We start from the raw sequence: 19,202 nt of genomic DNA on the forward strand, positions 1-19,202 counted from the left end.
ACCCCATCAAATGCGGAAGGGCTGGGTAATTTGGGTACAAGGTCCAAATGTGAAGCCATTTGCCCTGCTTATGACTCAGATCCCTGTGCAGAGATAGGAGGGAGCAGGGTGGCTGATAGTTGAGGTTCTCCAGGACATTAGCTTTGATGTCCTTTTGGGAAATGGCTGCATCACATTAAAGAGACAAGGTGGGTAAGGTGATATCTTTTATTGGACCAACTTCTGTTGGTGAGGGTCCCACCTTATCTGTCTAATATCCTGGGACTGACATGATTACAATTGCACTGCATGTGTCAGTTTAAGACAGGATCCAGTCCCTGGGCCTGTAACAGCTGAGGATTTGAATCCAGGAAACTAGCAGGCTGAGAATGCAGGTCTTCAGTGAACATGCAAATAGGCAGGCTGGCAGGGAGGAGGGGGGGTTCTCGTGGCTAGTAACAAGGCTGGTAACAGCACAGAACTCCTGTCTGTAACCAGATACCTGTAGCTGAATGGGACAGAGGGATGGTCCCTGCCCATCTTCACACAGGAGATGACTCACACTGACTTTGATGCTGTCATCAAGGCAGCCAGCCCTCACTGCCTACTACACCCTCACTGGGAAAGCAAAGGCAGAACTGAGCACAGTGGTAACTGACCCTAGCTGAGCATTGGGAAACAGTGACTCTGGCAGGGCAAGACGATTGCTAAAAATGCTTGCCTTGTCTAGTGGTGAGATAGGCTCAGGGAAGGGAGAAGCAGCTGGAAGGTTGCTGCTTGTAACAGACAGACCTACTCAGTGTGGTATGGTGTGTTTTCTTCATGAGACCCCCAATCACAACCCTCTAGGAAGGGGGGCTGGGAAGTGATTCTGTCCTAGGGTGAGGGCAACAGGTTCACCCCAGGATAGGAGATGGGCTTCTTGCATGTACACAGCACTGGGGTTGGGACACAACTCCAGAGGGGACCTGCCAATGTGCAGGAGCACCCTGCATCCCTCGGCAGGTGCTGGAATACCAGAGCACCAGAAATATGACTGGGTTAAGAACCAGTGCTCACCGGACCACTATTCCAACCAAGGGTAAGGACACCCCAGGCTGCAACCAAGACGGTTGACACATGGAGGAATGTGGGGTCACTGTGCTCCTCACTCCTTGGCACACAAAGGGGAGGAGACAGTGGCAGGATCCCAGCCCGGTTTCAAACCCAAAGGTTTTGGGGTGGCAAAAGGGCTGGGGTCTGCATGAGAGCTCCTCATGGGCACCTTGCGAGTGCCATTGCAGAGGCCAGTCCTAAAGGAGGATGTGAAACTGCTCTGAGCTGGGTGTTGGAAACAGTAAGTGCCCTGGATTAGTAGGGTGCTAAAAGGATCATGGACGTGCCTGATAGAACAACCGCCAAGGAACTGGGGAAGATGCTGTGGCACCTATGGGTAACATTGGTGGGTTCGAACATCCCAAGGTCACTGGGTAAAGTGACTTCTCTCAGTTCAGTCTCAAGGGGGAAGAGATGTGATGGGGGAAGTGATGTGATATAGTGGAATTTTTCTGTAGTACTTTATGAATACTGTGGATACCTCAGTTTCCTCTATGTGCTGCATGGTTAGCTAGGTGATTGGAAAAGGCTGTTTATGCTTGGGCCGGCTATGGCAAAGTTGCCTCAGGTTTGGGGCACAGGTCAATGGAGGTTCCATGAAGACAATGGCAAATAAATGACTGGGGCATTTGGTACCTAGCAACTGATGACATGAATGGCCCACCCCTCTGCAGGAAGCCAGCCGAGTTTGACCAGCTAGACAACAAAAGACTGAGGAGGGGCCAGGTGTAACTCACCTGGAAATTGGGACAGAGGGGGAGCCAAGGGGGACTAATCAGACGGGCTTTGGACTAATCAGAATGGACCATGCTATAACTTTCTGGTATTTATGCTAGCCAAAGACTTCTTATGCTACGTTCCAGACATCTAATAAACCCTACTGCTTTTACAACACTGGCTGAGAGTCATTGCAGATTGAGAAGGTCGGGGTATGCATGTATTGCTCCCTTTGGGGGTACTGGTCTCCCTCAGATGCCCACCTCAGGTGGACTCACTGAAGGGAGCTTAGGATGTGAAGTAGGTGTGCTGGAGTTCCGATCCAAGAAGGTGGTGAAGCTGAGTGGCTTACTCAGTGAAAGAGTGAGACTTAAGGGGGTCTGGCACACTGAAAGGGCCCTGACTGAGGGCTAGGGTTATGGCAGGTAGGGTCCCCTAACTTAGGGTTAGGGAAGGTAGTGAATCCATTACTATGATGGGGGCTGTGGCAGGTAGAGTGCCCTCAGTTAGGGATAAGGTTGGGTTAGGAAGGGTCCTCTGTGCTAAGGTTACAGTTGGGGAAGGTAGGGCCCCATCACATAAGGTTGGGGTTAGGAGAGGTAGAGCATCTGGTGCTAGCTTGAGGGTTGTGGCAAAAAGGGCCCCATACTTAAGTTTAGGAAGGATCTGATGTTCTGGAGTTAGGGTTGGGGGCAAGTAGGTCCCCTTGAATTAGGGTTAAGGGAGGTAAGGTACCTGGTACTAGGGTTAATGTTGTGGGAGATATGGCACCTGGACATAGGGTTATGGTTTTGACAGCTAGGGACCGGCTTGCTAGGTTTAGTGTTGTGGGTGGTAGGGCCCTGTAGCAGGGTGGACTCCTGCTCCGGGAGAAAAGGGGTTAAAACGGCCCTGGCAAGGGGCCGTAGCTGGAGCCAGAAGCCTGGGCTGATGGAGGGAGTAACTGCAGCTAGGGGCCACGCCCCAAACTGAGCCACAGGCTGTATAAGAAGGCTAGGGGAGCCAGAAGCAGAAGGATTCTCTCTGACTGGAGAGAGAGAGGGAGGGGCGGGCTGGCTGGCTGGGCGGGCGGGCACGCACGCACGCACGCACGCACGCACGCACACACTCGCCCAGGGGACCTAGAGGAAGGCAGGGCTGGGGAAAAGCCTTAGGAACTGGGAAGCCCTAGGCCAGCAACTTCCCCAGGCTGCAGGGCCTAATTCTAAGTCTCCAAGGTATGGGGCTTGCAGAGGGGCAGCCGGAGGGTGGGTAAAGGCAGCCAGGCCAAAACCCCTTTGCCTATGATGAGTGGCTGATACTGCAGTCTGCCCCAGGGTGTGGGGCTAGACAATGACTGGGCAGTAGTCAATACTGAGGCAAAGTGGGGATAGTGGGGTGGGGTTCCCCTGGGAGGGGGGGAGACCCAGTTAAAGGGGCACTGAGGTCCAGGGAGGGGCCTGGGGCCAGCAGAGGACAGGTGGATCACCAGCCTGCAGAGGGTGCTCTGTAGCTGGAATCGAACTAATTCCCTGAAGTCACCAGCAGGAGGTGCCGTGGGGGTGAGTCCACACATTTACAGGCCCCTTAAGCTCGGGTTAGGGCTGGGGTAGGTAGGGATGCCCTTGCCAGGGTTAGGGTTGTGGCAGGTGCAGCTTCCTGATTTCAGGATAGGGATAAGGGAAGTAGGGTACCAGTGCTAGGGTTAGAGTCATACCAGATAGGGCCCACTGATATAGGGTGATGGTTGTGGCAGGTAGGGCCCCCCTTTCTAGGGTTAGAGTTGGGGAAACTAGGGATCCCTTTGTAGAATTAGGTTAGGACTAGGGGTTAGGGTAAGGGGAGGTAGGGCGCTCCGTGCTAGGCTTCAGGCTGTGGGAGATATTTCCCCCTTTGCTAGGCTTAGGGTGGTGTCAGGTAGGGCCACCTAACTTAGGGTTGGGGAGGTGAGGTAAGGCATCTGGTACTAAGGTCAGCGTTGTTGCAGATATCACCCCCTGACCAAGGGTTCAGGTTGTTGCAGTTAGGTCTTCTTGTCCAAACATTAAGATATACAGACAGCGCTGGTGCAACCACTAAGTGAACTAGGTGATCACATAGGGTGCCAAGTGGTTGGGGGTGCCAAAAAGCAGTGCCCTGGCTCATCAGGGAGGAGCCAGAGCGTTGGCTGTGGGGGCAGTGAGCCCCAGCCATGGAGGAGCCGACATGGCACAGGAGGGCAGCAGCCCTGCAAAGGCAGCGGTGACGCTAGTGAGAGCAGCCGCTTCCCACCCCTCCTGCCCAGGCTGGAGCCCAGCACCCCCTCAGGGGCTCCTGCCGGCTGCAGCAGATGCATGTGGGCACCGACCCCCGTGCGCCTCCTGGCTCCCCCCTCACCGTGCTTGGGCTCTGTGGCTCCGGGACATGCAAGCTGCCACTGCTGCAGGGGTGTGGGGCCCTGAGCCTGCTCTGGGAGGGGCAGCGGCGGCTCACACTCCCAGGAGCCGCAGACCCTGAGTGCGGTGAGTGGGGAGCTGGGGAGCCCACGGGGGCTGCCGCTCACATGCATCTGCTGCAGCCCTCCCTGCTGAGCTGCTGCAGCGGCCCAAGCCTGGTAAAGCCAGTGAGTGGACTTGCACTAGGGGCTGCTGGGGTGGGGTGGGTGGGGTGGGGAGGGCTCCCAGGGGGGCTGTGCACCCTCCAGGGGAGTTCATGGGGCAGGGAGGGGGGAACCTGGTCTGGGGAGCAGCCCCTGAGCAGGCTGGCCCCAGGGATCTATGAAGGCTCATTGGGATTTGCCTCTCAATCAACGGATTTGTGGGGAGGCACAAGGTGGAAGTTTCACCTAGGGCACAAAATATCCTTGCACTGGCCCTGAAGAATACCCAGTGGCCTCATTTCATGCACAGTTGTCAGCATGCACAAGATGGCTAACATGCTGGCTCCATCTAGAGTTCTGTTTGAGATTTAAGGTTGCCAACATATTAAGCAGGGTCCAATTCAAATATTCAGGCCATGGATCTCCCTATGGATGATAGGGTATTGTCCTGGATTTTGGATTTTTTTTACACTTATCATAGTTACAAGTTCCTGAATTAATCTGCTCTTGAAGTCCTGTCTTTCAGTGGAGTGCATCCACTTGGGTTGCCCATAATGCACACAGTAGTTTTCCCAAAGAGTTTTAGCAACAGTAGCAGGCTTTTTGGTCTGTAGTGGGAAATACCCGTGCCTACCTTGTGAAAGGATCAGTTACAACTAATACAAATATTTCTGCTATTGGATTCAATTGTGAGGAAAATCCATACCAACTAAATCCACAGGGCCATCACTGTGAAGATGAAACAGCGGAACAGCTCTTGTGGGTAGAGTCTTCCACTGTGTATACTGGGCACAAGTCTTACAATACTGCTACCCATCAATCTTCATCCATAGCCAGCAGAATCTGGCTCATACATGCCCATAGGTCTTATCCAACCCAAGATGCCCAAGGTCGTCATGTTTCATTTTAATACAACATTGTGAAATTGTTGAGGTAAAATGAATTGCTTTTTGATGTATTGTTTGGGCTGGTACTAATTCTATACAAAAGTCAGTACTCCTGGGAAAGTCTCCAAGATTAATTTCCTTATAAGGCTGCGAGGTGGCTTCAGGATTCTGACCTATCCAACATTAGCATTCGGATACCGAGGATATCCTTTGCTGTCGACAACATCAGGTGCCTGGGACACCCGGTGACTGTTGCCTGCTCCCGAGTAGCTCAGGAAGGAAAGGGGAGAGGGATTACATTTTGGAGGCACTGCTGGACTCCCTCTGCCACCTCAACTTCTGAAACAAGAAAGCAATCATATCTAATTTTGATGTTATTGAAGTTCTGATTATTTGTCTGAGCCCTGCTGGACTTTAAAGAAGCATTGTGAGCTAATTGTTCTTTGTAAACCCAACCAAGCCCTTATACCAGCTAAGGTGCTCATAGACACTGAGGATGCTACTATCTATCTGGAGTTGGGAACCATGAAAATCTTCAGGAATACCATAATTTACAGTTGGTGAGGTGACGCCCCAACAAACAGAGTGTCTATATTTGTGAGAGCAGCTATTGACTTTGATGCACAATGTATTCCCAAGGATGTTGGTACTGTGGGTGAAGTTGGCTGCTGGCGTGTTTCTGGCTGGCAGTTACCCAAAGGAGGAGACTACACTAGGTGGGACTTTACAGCTAAATTGAATGCTTTGTTGAAACAGAAGGCAAGACACTACTAGAAGATATGAAAGCCATTGTTACACTAACATCTACTTCCTCAGCTGCTACCAATGAGGTCTGATAACTGCACTAGGACAATTGGTTGAATGCGGTAATTTGTCACTCTGAGAGAGTTGGGTACCATAAACTCTTCTCTGGGATTCTTCTCTGGATAAAACTTACCCCTTTTGGGAATGACTGGGATCCACCCCAACATCTGTGAGGCTTAGAAACACTTTTAGGGAGGAGCATCCCCACCTCTGATGAAGATGCTGGTAGACATGGCACTGTATGGTATACATAGAGAAGGACCATCACTTTACTCCTTGGAGGTGATTGTCAAGTAACTTGGATCCCGAAGTTCTCCCTTTGCCCTATAGATCAGCTGTTCCTAGGAGATAGCCCCAGAGGAAATCTATTTCTGCATTAAAAAAAAAAGGACAAATTTTTTTTGAAAAAATTCAATGTGTACACAATCAAAAATTAAAGAAAAAGATAACTCATACTTTTTTGCAAAAGATAGTTTTTGCAAAAAGACCCTATTTTTCTATTTGAAAAAAATAACATGTGGAATAAAAATAAATGGATATATAATTAGATATAAAGTTGATTTTTGTTAGAAGCCATAGGACAAAAGTATGTTTAAAAAATACAAAAATAAATTCTTTATAAAAACTGAAAAACAAATACAATTTCTTTGAAACAATGCTTTCTGCATTAAAAACAAATTTTATTTTTCAAAAAACTATACAAAAAATAAGATTAATTTATATTTTATTTATGTAAAAGAAAAAATATTTTCTACCATGTCAAAAATATTTTCCCATCATATAAATAATTCCATCAGTTAAAACATTTCCATCATATAAAACAATTTTTTCTGGTGTATTAAAAATAATATCCCCCCTTGTGTTAAAAATGTTTTCCTCCTCATGTTAAAAATAATATTCTGTGCTAAAAAATCTTCCAGAGTTAAACAATTGTTTCTCCATAATTTTTCTTTTACATAATATTTTCCCCTCATGTAAAGGAAATTTTTTCTCTTATTCTAAACAAAAAAAGTTTCTCCCTCATGCAAAAATATTTTTCCCTCATGTACAAGGTGAACAAAATTTTCCTTCATATTAAAATATATGTTTCTCTTTCTCAAGTTAAATGAAATGGCCATCCAAAAAAATTACACTCCTCTGCTCGCCACTCGCGTTCAGCCCCAGTCCCACCTTTCTGCTCAGCCTCCCACCTGCTTGCTCCATGAGTTTCCTCCTTGCGCCCCCCTCACTTGTTCTCCCAGCTGAGCTGCTGCTCACGGGGAGGGGCGGAGAGCGTGAGCGGTGGTGGCCTCAGGGGAGAGGAGTGTGGAAGGAAGAGACGGGGCGGGGCAGGAGGGACGCGGTGGTGGAGAGGAGACAGAGAATAAGAGACTCAACTGTTTTCAGTGGATGGGGGATTGCATCTGCCTGTTTCTCACGAGAATGTGGGTACCTGGGGATTTGGTTCTTTCATCCCTGGGGATATAGAATCTGGTACATAAAGCTGGCACCACCATGCTGCCTCAGTGGGACTTTTTGTTTTCTTGTTTCTGTGAGTAGCTATTATTGTTGTTAAAGTAGCAGCCAGCCTTTATTTTACTGCCAGGATTAATGTCTAGCTGTAGCCGCCACTCCTCTTGGCAGTTCTTATTTATTTCCTGAGGTGCTTATTGCTGTTGAAACAATGAACGTAGGAAGCTCAAGCTTTGTTTGTGTGAAAAAGTGAAAATGAGATGGCAGCTTTCAGTCTGATTCCAGCCATTTTCTTCCTGTCACGGTGCAGATGCCAGCTCAGAGTGAGACCTGACACCTTGTTTTCTCGTGTGAAGAAAGGAAGACAGAGATTTCTCAATTAGCTTTAACTGCTGCTTGCCATTGTATGTTCCCCAGGATCAATGAGATGGGGGTGGGACACTTGAAAAGGCCATTTTGCAGGATTCCTGCATATCAGTTATCAGGGTTTCAAAACATCTGTGACTGACACAACTTATTCACAAATTTAGTGCTTTCAATTAGGTACTTTCTGCATGTCCAATCTTCACAAACACAATCTGGCACACAGTGGAAAACATGCTCCATTTTCTTTAGAAAGAAATTGCAGAAAAGTGGAGTTTTCTTCAAATGTCATTTGCTTGGTTTCAGGGATTTGGCTGGAAGGGGGTTTGCATGTGCTGAGTGGGGGGACGTGAGCAGGGAGGGGGAGGAAAGCGAGGAGGGAGACATACATGGCAGGTAAGTGGGCCAATTAGGGTGGGGATGGGACCTGTGGTGGAGCAGGGGTGGAGTGTGGGCAGGACCACAGGCAGAAGATGCAAGGTGGGGAACTAGCCTCCTCAAGTGAAAGCTTCACCCATCGCCCATTCATGGGAGTGAGGCCATGGGGGTAACTGCTGATGAGTGAGATCACAAGAACAGTGCAGAGGAGAAACATGAGAGCAGACTGCTGATTCAAGATTTGTTTTGCACTCTGGACCATGACCAGGAGATCCTGAAGGATTCAAACGCTGAGTTGTACAGAGACTAATCACAGATAAAGTTGCATGTAAGAATGTTTAAGGGATTGGAGTAAAAGCAGTAGAAGAACACCAGCACCATAAATGTGCATGTGGTCAAAAATGATCTCTAATAGCCCTGGAAAGGGTGAGAGGGAACTTCCTATGGATTCAGAGTGCTCATTGGAGAAATTAGGAGCGGGGACTAAAGGAAAGTCACTAACATGGGTTCTCTCTTGACTACGGGGTATGGTGAGGGTTTGGAAATGTGTCAAAATTATATGGTGATGGAAGATGTCGAGCCTATACTACTCACTCACTCCTGACCTCATCTCCATTTAAATTATCTCTCCCAAGCCCTCCTACTTACACACCCCTTTCCTGAAATCTGTCCCCACCTGCTTCTCTCCAGTCCATCCTCACCCATTCAGCTTTTCTGTACCCAGTCACTTATCTTCCCTGACTTCAGTCCCCTCCACCTTTCCTGATCTTCCCCATCTCCTCCCTGACCTCTCTGACTTCTATCCTTTTACCTTTCCTAAATCCCATTACCTCACATATACCAACTCTCATTCCCCAATGAGAAGAAACTTCTGTCAAACCTTCATGGTAACTATTTCTGTCTCCACTCCCCTCCATGGAAAACAGTCAGGTCTCAAGTCTCCTGTCATTACGTGTCTCTGGGTAAAGATCCTTGTCCCACTTCCTTCTGACGGGGTTTTAAGGCTGCATGGCTCCCTGCCTTACATTGTGATATCCCCAGAAAGTCAGTCTGCCTAACAGCCAGTGCTTGTGCTTTGCTTTCTCTCTAAGGGCTATCAACAGTGTGGTTTGTCTATACCTAAAATTTAAGTAGACCTTGCTACATCACTCATGGGTGTGAAAAATTCATACCCCTCAGAGATGTAGTTAAGCTGATCGAAGCCCTATTGACCTAGCCACCACTCCTCTGAGAAGTGGATTTACTACAGCAAAGGAAAAAACACATCCATTGCTGCAGTGAGTATCTATAATGATGTGGACTGTGGCACAGCTGTAGCACCATAGCAGTAGCTGCTGTAGCATCTGTAATGTAGATATAGCCTATATTGCAGTGGTTCCCAAACTGTGGGTCACAGTGGAGTAGTGCTATCAGCAGATGGGGTTGTGGCAGTCCTGCGTGTACAGAGGATGCCATTTTACCAAATAAGATCCTCCACACAGCGTGACATTGCACACACCATATGTGTGAGGTCAAGCCACACAGAGAATGCTATTTTGTTCTACAAAATGGTATCATCCATACAGTGTGACCTTGCATGCACCAAATGGGTGAGTTCATGCTGCACAGAGTATGCCATTTTGTCAAGCAAAATGGCATCTTCTGTGTGATGTAACCTTGCACATATGGTGCATGCAAGGTCACATAGAATGGAGGATACCATTTTAAAATGGCATTCTCCATGCTATCTGGGATCATGGGAAACAATACATCTGAAGATGGGGTCACGCAGGGAAAATGTTACCAGCCCTTACAGAGAAAACATACATAAAACAATAAATGAACTTACATACATACTAAAAGCTTACCAGAGGTCATCCTCAGGGCTCTGGTAAAGGTCAGTCTATCAAACCCCATAGCTGGGTTTGTCCCCTTGGTTACAAGTTCATGTCAATTTTTAGATCAGGCACCAGAACCCGAGTTGGACAGTTCAGCTCTTTCTTTATACAGGTTGGGCCTTTGATCACCAGTCTCTGGGAACAGATAATCACCAGTTGATGGCCCACTCAGGGTGTAGCTTGAAAAGGCAGAATTTTTACATTAACCACTTCTAGCTAAAACCTCTGAGAGAGGCGGGTTTGTTACAGCAATGGAAAAAATCCTCTTCTATTCCTGCAGTAAATATCTATACTAGATGCTACAGTGGCACAGATGCTGTGCCGTGGCTGTGCCACTGTAGCGCGTGAACCATAGACAAAGCCTGCATTGAGAGTAGTTACAAGTCACCACACAGCTATTTCTAAGCAAGCACATTTATTGTTAAGGTAAAACGCATTACAGAGAGAACATAGTCAAAAGAATAAATGTACCTACATGCATATAAATAACTTAGTGGTCACCCTAATTCCAGTTTAGGGTTCTGGTAGGGGTCAGTCTCGCAAACCTCACAGCTGGCTTTGCCCCCTTGGTTACATGTTCATATCAGTTTTTAGATCAGGCACCAGAACCCCAACTGGAAGGTTCAGCTGCTGCTTTATACAGCTTGGGCCTTTGATCTCCAGTCTCTGAGAACAGGCAATCACCAATTGATAGCCCACTCCTCAGGGCATAGTTTGAAAGGACTAGGTTTTTGCATAACTGGTGTAGTGGAATTTACATTAACCACTCCCCAGGGATTCCTCAGGAAACCCACTTAACACTTACTGTTCCAAAAGCCCTTGCTTGTTTCATGTGTTTAAATATATTCCTTATAATTTCCAGGTCTCACCTATGCCATAACTTCAGTGTAGGGTACTGGGACTGACACAGTCTGTCAGTCAAGACCCAGAGTAGAATGTGACTTTTACTCTTTGAAAATAATACAGGTAACTAAAATGGAGCCACGTCATGAAATTCAAGAATGAGATCTGAATCCAAATGTTCTCAGTATTAGAGAAGGTTTGGATTCAGTCTTCCAATCTGAGCCCCTCTATAGCAGACAAGTTGTTTTACAAAAGCAACAGGTGTCCAGCTTCTTCTAGCCAACCCCCCTCGATATCTATCTTTAAAATGTATCCATGCTGTGCTCACTAAGATAAATAGGGCAGGTTCTAGCTCAGATGAGTTCAGTGAAGCTCTTATCATATCAGCTAAAGCAAGGAGGTTTCCAGGTTAGACCAACTCAGCATATACCTCTTCTGATTAATTAAATCCCAGCTAGTGCCTGGCCACCAGTTAACAGGGACAACTTCCTGCAGCATCAAATGAAGGGAAGGGAAAAAGACCACTGTCAAGATGTTCTCTTCTCTAATTCATACCCTGAAGTGCCAACATTAAAAATGTTGCCCTTTCTCTCCAGTCTGACTCTAGGACCTGCTTTCATGGACAGAATAAAGGAAGAGTCAGGATGACAGGTATGGAATGGGGAGTGAAACTGATGTCATAATCTCTCTCTCTAGAAAGAGAGCTAGAGGAGCAATTTTCTCTGGACTTGACGCAAGCAGACCAGAGCTGGAATAATACCAACACCATAGGGACAGGTACTAATTGTAATATAGGCCAGATCCTCAGCTGGTATAAACTGACTTTCATGGTGCTATTCCATTTTGCATCAGCTGGCCAAATGAGAATTGTTTAGAAGTTTGAGCGTAGAAGCCAGGAATTTCTGTTTCTAATGCTGCAGACTCACTGCATGACATTGAAAACAGTATGTCATTTAGGGCAATTTTGTCAAAAAATGGTCTTTAATTCTGACTGTCATTTTTTACAAAGAATTTTTTTATTTGAACCATTTCAACCATCTCTACTTTAAGCAATATGGTTCAGAATAGGGATATTTTCATGAATCAGGTCCGTAAGTCCTTTCCCCTCAAATATCTGTTTGATGCATTCCTGCCTCCTTGATAAAACATCTACACAGCTGTAATTCATCCACCAATTTGGGGCTTGTTCTCCTGTGCCTATGCACACCAGTATCTTTGCTATCTCCACAGCTGTCAGTTTTGAAATAATTTAGCAAATGTACACTCTAGGAATTTCTCTGTGTGCTAGTAGTTGTGGACGATTCTGCTTACTGACCAGGATAAGATTCATCCAAACTAGGTACTCTAGCTGCTTGTCCTCCCGCAGGGAAAAAGTATGGTGACAGTAGCTTTTCCCTGATTTCCAGACTGCCAACTGGCTGCTATAAACCAGTACTCTTATCATTGCTTGCTCCACGTGGCTCTATTTATGAGCAAGCATGAAACACAAAAAATAAACAGAAAACTTGTGCTATCAGCAATCAGCTGAATAAAGTATGATCTTATTTTTATTTTTTTTAGTATTGCTAAAATACTGAAGGGAAATGATGCAACATATTCCAAACAGAACAGCAAAAGGTTGATTTTGTGTTTCCAAAGGGAATTTTCTTATGGGGTCCCCACATAATAATTTCTGCAACCCAGATCCCAATATTCCTCTGAGAGATCTAGGGGAGGAAGCTAGGAGGATGTATTCAGGATCCATGCCTGAAGGTTGAGACCAAACTATCTTGAGCCCGCTTTCGGGGTCCATGCATGCTGGCCAGCAAGAATGGATCCTTCTTGTGCTCCACATCATAGAACGGACAAATCTTCAGGTGTTCAGACATGGAGGGAACATCACTGAACTGCCAGTTGTTAACGGGAGAGAACAGGTTGCTAAACTGCCAGATCTAGTATATGGGAATAAAGGAGAGAAGACTAGAACGTTAATTAAAATGCAAAGAGGTTTTACAAACACATCGATGTTCTAATATTACAATGGACTGTCAATACTCTTAATTGATTGGACTGACTAATGGAGTCATGATAGCATAGGATTGGTGTAACAGAGGACAATCATGTCCTATGTCTTTATATACACTGTCTTATAACATCTCTCTTTGGGTAAATACATACCTACGTATCCCAAAGAAAAAGTAAAGTGAGGTTGAGAGTGTACATGAATAACTTATAGGCTAAAAAACATAGATCAATGTTATAATTATTCCAGAACCAAGCATTATAAATCTAAGAACTTCAGAGTTAAAGTTATGTGTAACAGAAATCCAAATAGGTGAAGTATTAGCCAATACATAAATGATAGTAGTAGTATACACCATATTACTAGATAATATACACAGGGCTCCATGTTTGTCACAGAGGTCGCAGAAGTCGCTGATTCTGTGACTTCCTGTGACTTCCAGGACTTCTGCAGCAGCTAGTGTGGCTGATCCCAGAGCCGTCCAAGCAGCTGGCCCCAGGGACCACCTGAGCAGCAGTCCTGGGGGTGCTGGGAGCAGCCGCAGCTTGGTGGCTCCTGGCAATGGTCCTGAGGTGGCTGAAGCAGAGTCACAACACAGCAGTATGGAAATTCTGGGACAGTGCGAAATTCTTAGCTGCCCATAGGAAGCACCTGAGAATGAATTGTAATTAAAAGCAGGTTCCTGCCTGCCTAAACTATACTAGGGCTGCTTTGGCCCCTGATCAGCCTAGAACTGGAAGGGAGAAAAGGTGGTTTAAAAGATCACCCTCTTTCCCTGTATTTGTTAGTGAAGTGCTGGTGAAATGTGCCAGACTGACAACTCTGTAAACTTATGTCCTCTATCAACAATCCAAGAGCAGCAGAACAGCAGCAGTGTGAGGTCCCATCCCCAAACCTTGCGCTCCCTCACCAATCTCCCTCACTTCTCACCTGGAGAAGTGAGAGAGGAATTCTATTAATAGATTCACAGATTTTTAAGTCCAAAAGGGACCACTGTGATCATCTAATCTTCCCTGCATTGCTATAAAATTTCACACAGTAATTTCTGCAGTAGGGTGACCGGACGTCCTGACAAAATTGGGACTGTCCCAATTTTGAGCAGTTTGTCCCACATCCCAACTGAAGTACGGTTGGGATGCCATTTGTGCCGATATTTTGTTTCGGGCATTTTTTTTGGCTTTTGTTTTTTTGTTACACTCACCCATCTGGGTTTTCGGCGGCAATTCGGTGGTGAGTGCTTCTGTCTTTGGCAGCAAGACTTATTACCCTCTGCCGAAATCCTGCCGAAGACTGTCAGCAACTGAAGGACCCTCCGCCGAATTGCCGCCAAAGACCCGGACAGGTAAGTGTAACAATTAAAAAGGCGCTCCCCCTGCAGCGGTCCTGATATTTTACAGTTAGCATCTGGTCACCCTATTCTGCATAAAGCCCATAACTTGTGACTTGTGATTTAAAGATTTCAAATGATCAAGCAGAATCCACCACATCACTCGGTAAGTTCTTCCACTGGTTGATTCCCAGCTATTAAAATATTGTAACTTATTTCTAACCTAATTCCAATTTGCATTTGGCTAGCTTCAACTTCCAGCTGTTTGATTTCATTATGCTAGATTAAAAAGCCCTCAGCTCTTACATATCTTCTCCCCCTATAGGTACTTGTTATAGGCAATGATCAAGTCACCTCTTAACCTTAACAAACTGAACTCCCTACGCCTCTCACTCAAAGTCAGATCTTTAAACCTTTTTGCGGTTTTTCGCTAAACCCTCACCCATTTTTGAGGTCCTTTTTGAAGCACAGACACCAGACATGGACACAGTGCTACTGGAAACAATGTGATGGTAGTCCCCTGCTTGACATATACATAAGTAATGTAACATCCCTATTTCTACTCGAGATTTCCTTTTTTATACATCCAAAGCTCACATTAGGTTTTTGGACAGAGCTTTAAACTGAGTGCTCATGTTCATTTGGTTATCTACTTTTATGCCTAAGTCCTTTTCAGAGTCACTGCTTTTCAAGATGCAGTCCTCCATCCTATGTGACCCACACTCTTTGTCTCTTCTTGTATGACCTTGTGTATGTATAGTCATATTAAAGGGCTTGTCTGCACAATGTGTTAATGTGCAGCAGAGGGGCATAAATTCTAATGCGCACCAGCATGTTTGCACACTAACTGGCTCATGTGGACCCTGTTAGGACACACACTGAATTTCCCTAGGGCACTCTGATGTAATCTCGTTTCAAACAGAAATACATTAATGCACATGAGAAAACTTTTAGTGCACACCAGCAGGTTTCACACTGGCCAGTTAGTGTGCAACAAGCTGGTGTCTATTAGAATTTACATCCCGGCTGGTGCACACTAATATACCGTATAGACAAGCTCAAAGGTTTAAACTTAGAAGTGAAGGGCTTCCTATCCCATGCTTGATACTTTATGCAGCCAAGTCCCAACAAAGCAAATTTTCATGAAAACCCTGTAAATTACCAATCAGTGAAAACATCAGGAGTTGATGTGAAAATCTGGGCTCCCTTCACAGTCACAGTTACTTGCAGGTATTTTACTTTTGCCTTATGAAATAGGATGTGGTCACTTGCAAGTATTTTACTTTTGCCTTATGAAATAGGATGTGGTCATTTCATGCTATCTTTAACACTGTACACAGCCCAAAAGAGATACGAGTCTAATTTCTAAAAAGTTCTGTGTGACCTTTAAGTGTCAGGAAAGCTCAGTTCACATCAAACAGAGTCACGTCTTGTGTTATATTTTTAATTAGACGATCCTGCAAATATCTTTTGTTTCCCAAACACCACCGTCACTTGCCTTTTTGCGAGCTCTCCATGAAGTACCTCCATGGGAATATCTTTTTTTCTCCCACAGCAGGAGGACCATCCCTCTCTCTTGAAGTAGAGTGGCACAGATATCCCTCATCAGTACAGACACTTGGGACAGCTGAGACAAGCTGAAGCTGTCCAAGAACCCAGCAATATACTGTAAAAGTTCCAATGGAAGGCTGCTCAGGGATTCTTTATTTTTTCCTTGATTACTTCTTGTAAAATTGCATTTCTGTATTTCAGAGAGCACAGGGTCAACTTCTGGTTTAATAGCAAATGTATCAAGATGCTGGCTGTAGATAATATTTGCTTTACGACTATCAGGGTAGAAGCGGTTTTGAACAAAAGTACATCCCAAGTAGGCAAGTGGACAACGATGTTGGAACCATCCATTTAGGCAGGACTGGATATCAGCATGAACATTCTTGAAATGTGAAGGAAACTCATCCCTCCTGAAGAAGTGATTGCAAGTGAATGTGAAGGCTGAGCAGCTTTTGTTATGTCTTCTAGTAACACACTCAGTATGAAGCTCTACATGGAGTTCTGGTGGGCTTTTTATATCCAGAACATCTGCTAGAACAGCTCTAGAGGAGAAGGGTTCCACCTGAAAGTTGTATGTTTGTGTCCCAAAATCCATGAACAGTCCATCAATATTCTTTGCTTCTGAGATCTCATGACCTTTCAGTTCCTTTTCCAATGCACACAATAGTGTACTTCTGGCTGTATCTGATTTAGGAAATTCCTCAAGGCTTATTTGCAAATCTGAAGTATCCACTGACTTATCCATTGTTGCTATCTTGTATGCCAAGGCATCTCCAACTCGTGCTCTTTTGCCACGATAGCTAACCGGCACTTTGAAGGTGCACACAGTCTTCACCTCATGAGCCTCCAAGTTCCCATACACAAAGTCTTTCTCTCTTGGTGTGCAAGCAGCTAGCTGACCAAAATGGATGAGCATTCTCCCATGATGCACCAGGTACATGTTATAATCCCCTACGTTAACTTCTTTTTTCAACCTCTCCAGGATCCCATCTTGCCAAGGAGCCAAACCTGTCTTTTCTGCACCTGTAATCACTTGATTATTTTTGTTTTCTTTTGGTTCTTCCACAATAGCTGCTTCCTTTGTCTTCTCTTTGGGGTTGCCATCACAAAGAATCTGTCCTGTTTTCTTGTGGCTATCCCCTTCCTTTTTTTCTGAGTTTGCTGAAAAGTCTGTTGCCTTCAATGCTGAAAGCTCTTTGCTAAACATGTTCTCCCAGGCTTTGTAACTTACTAGATCCATCCCCTTCTTATCCTTTGCCAAATCCTCACGCTCCTGTTGGGTAAGCTCAGCAACTTGGTCATCAGCTTCTTTAGAATCACATGCTATTCCTCCAATGGCTCCTTCTTCCAAACCCGCAACTCCAGCTATTGGTTCTTCCATTTTATCATCTTCTCTCCATTCTGGAAACAGCTCGACCATTTTCAGAGTCCTAAAAAGAATCTTCTGATCTCTGAGGGCTAGAGCTGTATCCAGACACTGCTCATTATGTGGCTCCTTCATAATGTTCTTATGTAGAATGCTTTCTGAGTCTATATTTGGCCAGCGATTCCATTCCATAGAGCAGTGGACAACACTGGCTGGACAGACTTGAAGGTGCTTTGCCAGCTTAAAACGGGCCATGGAGAAGGGGCAGCCATAAACTGCGTTGAGGCATGAGACCTGCTCTAGGGGACATAGGAGTTGGTGTTCTTCCTGTTTACACATATGAAAGGCAGCCCCACAGCGTAAATGGCAGTTGATCACTAAGCAGGAGATGGTGAGCTCGATTGGGACTTGGCATTGCCGGTTGAAACATTTCTCACAGTGTGTGTGCTGTCCAGGACTGGTTTTCTGAGCCCTGCCCTATGAACATCATAGATAAGAGAAGACAAAAAGAAAACACAGTTATTGCCTAAAGAAGCATATTGACCACAGACTGAAGTTGCTTGACTCCTATATGCCAAGTCTAAAATGTTGTTCTAGTCTGAAAAGTGATTACATAAAAATGACACCTGCTTACATATCAGATCTGGTCCTTGGGTGTATCAGAGTCATATCTGTTAATAATGGTAATGTAAATAAGCCATTACTGCTCCTTACTCTTGTTAGTCCAGTGGAGCAGCACAGCTCTGAAAGAGTCAGCTGCATTCTAGTCCTCCTTGTGCATCAGTAACAGAGTTGTTTATTCCAATCAGTTGGAGGTAAGGTGTGAGAAGGTTCACAGTATACATTTGAGCTCTACCATAAATCTTCCAGCGAAACCAAGGAAGGCCATATTTGACATTTCTGATATGCCTAATCATGGCTGCTTTTGCTCAGTCTTGCTTTATTTTTTAGAACGTACAAAAACCAAGCAGGTTACCAGGGTACTAGTTTTGTATGAAATGAGCTGCTTATCTACCTTTCTTTTAAGATTGTGCTTTCAGTTAATCTCACATCTGTAAATTAAATGAATTTAGTCATATACAAATAATTATTTGTATTTGCATAAGACCTTTCCAGAACAGTTTTCAAAGTGCCTTGCAGACAATTAATGGAGCATGAAAATAATTCTAGGAGACAGCTATTATTATGCCCTTTTACAGATGGGGCAACTGAAACACAAAGACTAATGCCAAGCACAAACAGGCCCATTGATGTCAATGACTTGTCCCAAGGAAGTTGCTGAGACAGGAAGAGAATGCAGGACTTCCCCTTCTCTAGCCACAAGACTACATTTCAACCTGGTTCAGCCCCATATTTCATTTGGGTAGGGAAAAAGCCAATGATCAGGAGGAACTGTAGTTAAATCTATAAACAGTTCCCTTCTCCTTTTCCTTCAATACACAACAAAAAATATACAAAGTGGGGTGACCTTTTATGTTGTCAGGATGAAGAAAAGGATATGGACAATTTTACTGGTAGCGTCTTACAAGGAAATCACACTTCCTTCCCAAAAGCACCTACCATAATTCCGGCAGACTGTCTTGTTTGTCTCTGAGGAAAAAATGCAAATAATTAGTCAAATAATGAAGACTTCTAGGTTTCAGTAAACTAAGCAAATACAATGGTGACAGTGCCCCTCAAGAGTAGTGCTAGCCTTTTGGCTGTCCAAGGTGGAAAATGTTTTCAGCATCCCCACTGCCCCCAGAAACTGAGCCATAATAAACAAACAAACAAATAAATAAATAATAAATACAAATTATGAAAACTGAGCGGCACAGCGGTCCATTGCCCCCAGGAAATTGCGGCTCAGGGCAAATACTGTGGTTGATCACCCATACAACCAGTGCTGGTGCTGAGATGTTAGTGTTTTGTATTACTATGCAAGAAACGGAAGTTCTACCATCCTATCCCCAAGAACAGCAGATGCCTCATAGAAAGTAAGCTCAGGCTCTGTGGGAAGAAATG

General features: G+C 45.2%; 1 protein-coding gene across 3 annotated transcripts in view; it reads right to left on the reverse strand.

Annotated features, from left to right (window-relative positions):
* Positions 1-11,596: 11,596 nt before the first annotated feature.
* Positions 11,597-19,202, reverse strand: part of FBXO40 (F-box protein 40) — a 31,475-nt gene continuing 23,869 nt past the window's right edge. For 2 of the 3 annotated variants that reach the window (XM_050921216.1, XM_050921205.1), the window contains 3 exons: positions 18,759-18,788; positions 15,780-17,675; positions 11,597-12,883 (listed from right to left, as the gene is read on the reverse strand). In XM_050921216.1, the coding sequence (XP_050777173.1) occupies positions 12,686-12,883; positions 15,780-17,675; positions 18,759-18,788 (2,124 nt within the window). In that variant the 3' untranslated portion in view covers positions 11,597-12,685. The remainder of the gene's footprint in view (positions 12,884-15,779; positions 17,676-18,758; positions 18,789-19,202) is intronic. The other variant, XM_050921226.1, reaches the window with a different exon arrangement.

This window comes from Gopherus flavomarginatus, chromosome 1 (assembly GCF_025201925.1).
Source record: "Gopherus flavomarginatus isolate rGopFla2 chromosome 1, rGopFla2.mat.asm, whole genome shotgun sequence".
Lineage (NCBI taxonomy): Eukaryota > Metazoa > Chordata > Testudines > Testudinidae > Gopherus > Gopherus flavomarginatus.